At 47.9% G+C, this 6,508-nt stretch overlaps 2 protein-coding genes across 2 annotated transcripts in view; one reads left to right on the top strand and one right to left on the bottom strand.

The window, feature by feature from the left end:
* Positions 1 to 6,124, top strand: part of Strc (stereocilin) — an 18,528-nt gene extending 12,404 nt beyond the window's left edge. Inside the window, exons 19-29 of the mRNA XM_021156511.1 lie at positions 1,046 to 1,181; positions 1,574 to 1,770; positions 1,921 to 2,011; positions 2,347 to 2,503; positions 3,334 to 3,503; positions 3,956 to 4,111; positions 4,694 to 4,836; positions 5,003 to 5,151; positions 5,248 to 5,345; positions 5,437 to 5,584; positions 5,789 to 6,124. Of these exons, the coding sequence (XP_021012170.1) occupies positions 1,046 to 1,181; positions 1,574 to 1,770; positions 1,921 to 2,011; positions 2,347 to 2,503; positions 3,334 to 3,503; positions 3,956 to 4,111; positions 4,694 to 4,836; positions 5,003 to 5,151; positions 5,248 to 5,345; positions 5,437 to 5,584; positions 5,789 to 5,877 (1,534 nt within the window). The 3' untranslated portion in view covers positions 5,878 to 6,124. The remainder of the gene's footprint in view (positions 1 to 1,045; positions 1,182 to 1,573; positions 1,771 to 1,920; positions 2,012 to 2,346; positions 2,504 to 3,333; positions 3,504 to 3,955; positions 4,112 to 4,693; positions 4,837 to 5,002; positions 5,152 to 5,247; positions 5,346 to 5,436; positions 5,585 to 5,788) is intronic.
* The window catches only part of Ckmt1a (creatine kinase, mitochondrial 1A), a 5,383-nt gene continuing 4,995 nt past the window's right edge, over positions 6,121 to 6,508 (bottom strand). Inside the window, exon 8 of the mRNA XM_021156482.2 lies at positions 6,121 to 6,457. Coding sequence (XP_021012141.1) covers positions 6,238 to 6,457 — 220 coding nt within the window. The 3' untranslated portion in view covers positions 6,121 to 6,237. The remainder of the gene's footprint in view (positions 6,458 to 6,508) is intronic.

Raw genomic sequence — 6,508 nt, 5'->3', positions numbered from 1 at the left:
ACAGAGAAACCCTGTCTCGAAAAACCAAAAAAAAATAAAAAAAATAAAAGGGTCTCATTGTGTTTTGTAGCTCTTGCTGGCTTGGAACTCACTGTATAGACCAGGCTGGCCTCGAATTCCTTGAGATTCACTTGTCTCTGACTCCAAAGTGCTGGGATTAAAGGCATGTGCCACCACACTCTCACTTGGCATTTTTTTCTTCATATTTTTAATAATTTATTATTTTATGTGTATGAGTATTTGGCTACATGTATTTCTATGTATCAAATAAATACCTGGTACCCACAGAGACCAAAGAGAGTGTTGGATCTCTTGGAAATGGAGTACAGATGGTTGTGAGCCCCTATGAAAGTGCTGGGAATCAAACCCTGGTCCTTTGGAAGAGCAAATGGTGCCCTTAGACACTGAGCCATCTCTCCAGCCCCTAGCTCATGAAGACCTCAGGCATGTGCTTCCTTCCTCATTTTCCCAGCCCCTTGCCATCTGAGCTGCAAGGGAGAGTAGGAAAAGGCTGCAGTCAAAGACTTCCTGGAGGTGTGAGGCTGGTGGGGGCAGATAACACCCATGCTTGTTTGCTTGCAAGATTTCCTGTAGGTTTTGGTATTCATGCACTCAACCCTATATAGAAGACAAGCACCACTTCTGATTTCCGTTCTGTTCTTTTTTTTTTTTTTAAGGCCATTTAAATCTCTTTAACTACATTGGTTCTCTAAGGTAATTAATTGCCCAGCTGAGGTAAAAGTCATGAACAAGAAAACCGAAGTTCTTTACTTGTGAGAGACTAATAGGAGATTTGAACAGTGTTTAATAACAGGGGGCTTTTGAGTTCATCACATCAGATAGGATTGTTTCAAAAGATAGCTAGAGATAGCCACTCTCTTTGCTCTGTCCCTTCAAGCACATGGTGTGAACTGGCTCAGGACTGTTGGATGTCAGTTCTGTATAGTCACAGGTTTAGGTCTGATATTGGGAATGTGGGACTTGAGCCTTTCTCAGCTTGGCTCAGATCCACTTGAGTGTCACTACTGCCAAATTTCGATAATAGGATCCAGCTGATGGACAGATTGTCCAATGATTCCATTATGTTGGTGGTGGAGATGGTCCAAGGTGCTCCAGAGCAGCTGCTGGCACTGACTCCACTCCACCAGACAGTCTTGGCAGAGCGAGCACTTAAAAACCTGGTAAGTATCTACCCTATCAGACCAAGATCTGCTGTCTTTGGCAATCCTTGCCCCTCAAATAGTGTTCTTTCACTTCTAGGCCCAAGTCCTAGACTGCTAATCTACCTACTGGCTTTCTAGATCTGCCGCTCTGTTCTTTGATTAACCTGCTTCATGTTTCATGTTTGTGTCCCTTGGAGTCTAAGAAATCCTTTGGGTTCTGCCTCTCAGTCTTTCTACCTGCTTCTGTCTGAGCTCATTCACTATTTAAGGCAATGAACAAGAGCAATGGCCTTCATAGAGGCCAAGTTGGAAGTAGAAGCAGAGGGAGGGTCAAGGGACTTGGTATCTTGATTGAAGAGTCTGGTACTCTGAGTCAGGTGCATTCTCCAAGGCTTGATGCCCCTCTCCAGGCTCCAAAGGAGACCCCAATCTCCAAAGAAGTGCTGGAGACACTAGGCCCCTTGGTTGGATTCCTGGGAATAGAGAGCACGCGACGGATCCCTTTACCCATTCTACTGTCTCATCTCAGTCAGCTGCAGGGCTTCTGCCTAGGAGAGACATTTGCCACAGAGCTGGGATGGCTGCTGTTGCAGGAGCCTGTTCTTGGGTATGGTCCTTTGGTAACATTCTATGTCCTTGACCATCAGCCAGAGTGGCATCCCATTCCACATGCCTGAAGGTACCCTGGCTCCCCAGTCACAGCATGTCAAAGTCCTTACAGTTCCTTCAACTCTATGCTATCCCTTCTGTCCCCTAGAAAACCAGAACTGTGGACCCAGGATGAAATAGAGCAAGCTGGACGCCTAGTATTCACTCTGTCTGCTGAGGCTATTTCCTCAATCCCCAGGGTGAGGTGAAGGAACAAGGGGACTGAGAGGTAGCTCTGGGGAGTGAGCTCAGGGGGAGCGGGGCAACTTGTTTCAGGCAAGACTGTTAAACAAAGGCCGGACTTGTTTATGGCTTTTGTTTTCAATTTTGTTTGTTTGTGGCAGCCACAAATGAGTGACTCGTTCTATAGCCCAGGCTGGCTTTAAAAAAGAAAATTCATGGCAATTCTGCTTCAGCGTCTGGAGTGCTAAGATTCCAGGCATGAGCCCCCATACCCAATGTAGGATCTGGAAATGATAGCACCTGGCCCTAACTGCCAGCTTACCTTTCCTTCCCTTTATTCTCTGTCCTGCAGGAGGCTTTGGGCCCAGAGACGCTGGAGAGGCTTCTGGGAAAGCATCAAAGCTGGGAGCAGAGCAGAGTGGGCCATCTGTGTGGGGAGTCACAGCTTGCCCACAAGAAAGCAGCTCTGGTAGCTGGGATTGTGCATCCAGCTGCTGAGGGTCTCCAAGGTGAAGTTCCCCAAATACTCATATGCCCATCAGGGTGTGTGAGAGAGAAGAGGTGTCAAGACAAACAGTGCAATTGGAGGCCTGGGTGGGTGACTGTTGGTGGCTGAGCTTGGCTTGACATTTACCAGGCCCCTGGTTCCACCACAAGCAACATGGTAGAGTGGGAAGCTGGGCTCTAGGTGTGCTGTGTCTCTGGGCAGGTTTCCTGATCTCTGGGGTTTGGTCAACAAGGGTTACAAGATGATATTCAAGGTCTCTTCTAGCTGTAAGGGTCTATAATCCTGGCAGTTTATAACCCCTTAGATGTTTAAAGTCAGGTGTGGTAGTGTACACACCTGTCATCCAAACACATGGGAATGGAGGCAGGAAGATCAAGAATTCAAGGTCAGTGTTAGCTACATAGCAGATTTAAGGCCAACCTGGGCTATGTAAAATCCTGTCTCAAAAACAAAACAAAGCAAAACAAAACAGCAATTTAGCCCAGAATTCTATTTTCCTGTTCTTTTGAGCCTGGCAAAGTGTGGAACTCTCTCCTGGGGAACTCCTTAAACAGAAGGAGACAATCAAGAGGCTAGAGACCTGGATTCTAACTCAGTTCTTCATTAAGTACCCAAGCAATCTCCTCTGTGTTCTGTTTAACACAAGATGACTTTGTATCCAGTCAGATCATAGTTCAGATACCACGTGAACTCTTGAGTTCTCATTGTCACTGTTCCTTAGCCCATGGTGTCCACACCGCTCCATCATCCAAAGGTTGGATGACCTATAACTATCATTGTAGGCATAATTTAGTATCACACTGACCCTTTGTCTCTGCCTTCCTCCTTCAGAGCCTGTACCAAACTGTGCGGACATACGGGGAACCTTCCCAGCGGCCTGGTCTGCGACACAAATCGCAGAGATGGAACTCTCAGACTTTGAAGACTGCCTGTCACTATTTGCTGGAGATCCAGGACTTGGTCCTGAGGAACTACGGGCAGCCATGGGCAAGGCCAAGCAGGTTAGGGATGGAGAGACTAATGGGACCAAATGGGTGAAAACGCAAAGTAGACCAGGCTGGCCTCAAACTCAGAAATCTGCCTGCCACTGCCTCCGGAGTGCTGGGATTAAAGGCGTGTGCCACCACGCCCTCCCAGCAGGGAGCAAGTTCTTAACCGGCAATTGCTGGGGGACCAGACTAAGTAAATCTCTGGAGTTTGGATCTGGCATCTTCACTTTAGCAGATACTTCATGGGGTCTGGTGCATATAAAGCTTCGAATTCATGGACTGGAGTTTGCTCTTCTTTCCTATGTAGACGCCAGCCTTTTAGTAACCCTTTATCTTTTATCAGAGAAACTCATCTTACTATAGAAGAAAGTAAAAACAAGGGGAGAGATCTGGCCAGGATCCCACAGCATCTGCTGCCTAGTCTAGCGTTTGTTCCACTCACATGGTTCCTGTCTTCCTCCTAGTTGTGGGGTCCCCCTCGAGGATTCCGTCCTGAGCAGATCTTGCAGCTGGGCCGTCTCCTGATAGGTCTAGGAGAACGGGAACTGCAGGAGCTTACCTTGGTGGACTGGGGTGTGCTGAGCAGCCTGGGGCAAATAGATGGCTGGAGTTCCATGCAGGTACCACCTCCTCTCTTCCTTGCCTTGCCCCAGACATACATCCTGTAGACCCAGTCCTCTCAATTATCCAGACCCAAGGGATTTTCTCATGCAATCCTTTCCGGCCATTCTTCCTATCTTTTCTAGGTTTTTTGTTTTGTTTTGGTTTTTTGTTTGTTTGGACAAGTCTTGGGTGGCCTACCCTGGGTTTGAGCCTATCACATAGCTGAGGATGGCCTAGAGCTCCTGGTTCTGTTGTCTGTGCCTCCTAAATTCTGGTATGACAAGTGTGTCACCACAGTCAGCTTCTGTCTTTTCGTAGGACTCTACACTGTGACCTTAGGACCTGACTCATTCTCTCTGAGGTTCTGGATTCCTAGTACTCTCTACCCTCCTTTCTCCTTTCCCCTTTCTCCTCTTCCTTCTATTGTTTGAGGGCAAGGGTGCGTCCCTGATTTTCTCCATAACTTTTGGATCATTCGATGTTAGTAACAAGGAAATACAGTTTAGTAGCCCTTCCACTCCCCTACTCATTTTCCCATCCGTTTATTCCCCACGATTTAATCTCTTTATCCTGTGTCCTCCCCACCCCACCCTCCCCAGCTCCGAGCCGTGGTCTCCAGTTTCCTAAGGCAGAGTGGTCGGCATGTGAGCCACCTGGACTTCATTTATCTGACAGCACTGGGTTACACACTCTGTGGATTGCGGCCAGAGGAGTTACAGCACATCAGCAGTTGGGAGTTTAGGTAACCTACGGAAGATTTGGAGTGGTGGTGTTGTAGTAGAGATGGGCTCGTGAAAGAGTTGTCCCATGAAGGAAGGGAGTTCATTTGGATCTTTTCTTCCATCTTATGACCACAGCCTCTGCCACTGAAGCTGAATTCTTCTCCCTTTTTTCCTACTGCTCCACAGCCAAGCGGCTCTCTTCCTGGGTAGCTTGCATCTCCCATGCTCTGAGGAACAGCTGGAAGTTCTGGCCTATCTCCTTGTGTTGCCTGGTGGCTTTGGCCCAGTCAGTAACTGGGGGCCTGAGATCTTCACTGAAATTGGCACAATAGCAGGTAGGGAAGCTGGGCCACAGTTTGTCACTAGGTGTCAGGGTTTGTCTTCCACATTGTGGATGGACTAGGATAGATGTGTTCTGCTTCCTTCACTAGCTGGCATCCCAGACCTGGCTCTTTCAGCATTACTGCAGGGACAGATCCAAGGCCTGACTCCTCTTGCCATTTCTGTCATTCCTGCTCCCAAGTTTGCAGTGAGTTTTGGTGGACTGGGGCCTAGAGTTACCACAGGGAGAGCATGGGTCCAATGGGGTTTCATGTACTGATTCCTGTCCTTTCCTCTAGGTGGTCTTCAACCCCATCCAGTTATCTAGTCTCACCAGGGGTCAGGCTGTAGCTGTTACTCCTGAACAGTTGGCCTATCTGAGTCCTGAGCAGCGGCGAGCAGTTGCGTGGGCCCAACACGAAGGGAAGGAGATCCCAGAGCAGCTGGGTACGTTACCAACTGCATAGTTTGATAAGCTGTCATCTGACCCAGAGTCCATCTAAGTCCTAACTTGGTGCTGTCTGGTCCTCAGACCCCACACAGGAGAATCTCTGGAGTAGAGGGATCTAGACACAGAGCTAAATTTGAAGCATCAAAGGCTCCTGGGGAACGGAACTGTGATTTTTCCTCCCATTCCTTGTCTCATTCTAGGTCGAAACTCAGCCTGGGGTCTCTACGACTGGTTCCGAGCCTCCTGGGCCCTGGCATTGCCCGTCAGCTTTTTTGGCCACCTATTATGATAACTGTTCCTTCAGTTGAGGGAGAACACTTACATCATACTGAACAACTTGTAAATGGAAGTGCATACTAATTATTCTCAGTAAGTGGATGAGGATTGTGGGTAAAATTCCAATGCATTCCACCCACCTGAGAACTGTGCTCCTGGCATATACGCCTCTTGCCATCATGAATAACCTCACTGTTTCTTTTCATTTTCTACTTCCTCCTCACCACACCATAGAAATAACACAGACAGCTGCAACATAATGTGGAGTCTTTACTAGGACAGGGAGAGAGGCAGGTCCAGGGCAAGTAGACTGGGCCACTGTTAAATATGCAGAAGTCCTGGAGGTCTTGACTCATCCTCTGGGGATGGGGAGTTAATGTTTGCTGTGGACAAGAGGTGGAGGGATTCGAATATCCTGTCCTCTCTCCAGACGCCGTTCACAGTCAATCAAATAGTTCACCCCATCGATGACGAGCTGCACCAACTCCACCTGAAGAACACAGTCCTTGATCCCTGCTTCCCAGTGTACCCGAGCTTCTCTTAATTTCTTTCTCCCTCTTTCTTTCTTTCTTTCTTTCTTTCTTTCTTTCTTTCTTTCTTTCTTTCTTTCTTTCTTCCTTCCTTCCTTCCTTCCTTCCTTCCTT

The sequence above is a fragment of the Mus caroli genome, chromosome 2 (assembly GCF_900094665.2).
Source record: "Mus caroli chromosome 2, CAROLI_EIJ_v1.1, whole genome shotgun sequence".
NCBI classification, from domain to species: domain Eukaryota; kingdom Metazoa; phylum Chordata; class Mammalia; order Rodentia; family Muridae; genus Mus; species Mus caroli.
Note: the sequence above shows the minus strand (reverse complement) of the source record. Positions and strands in the feature narration are given on the sequence as shown.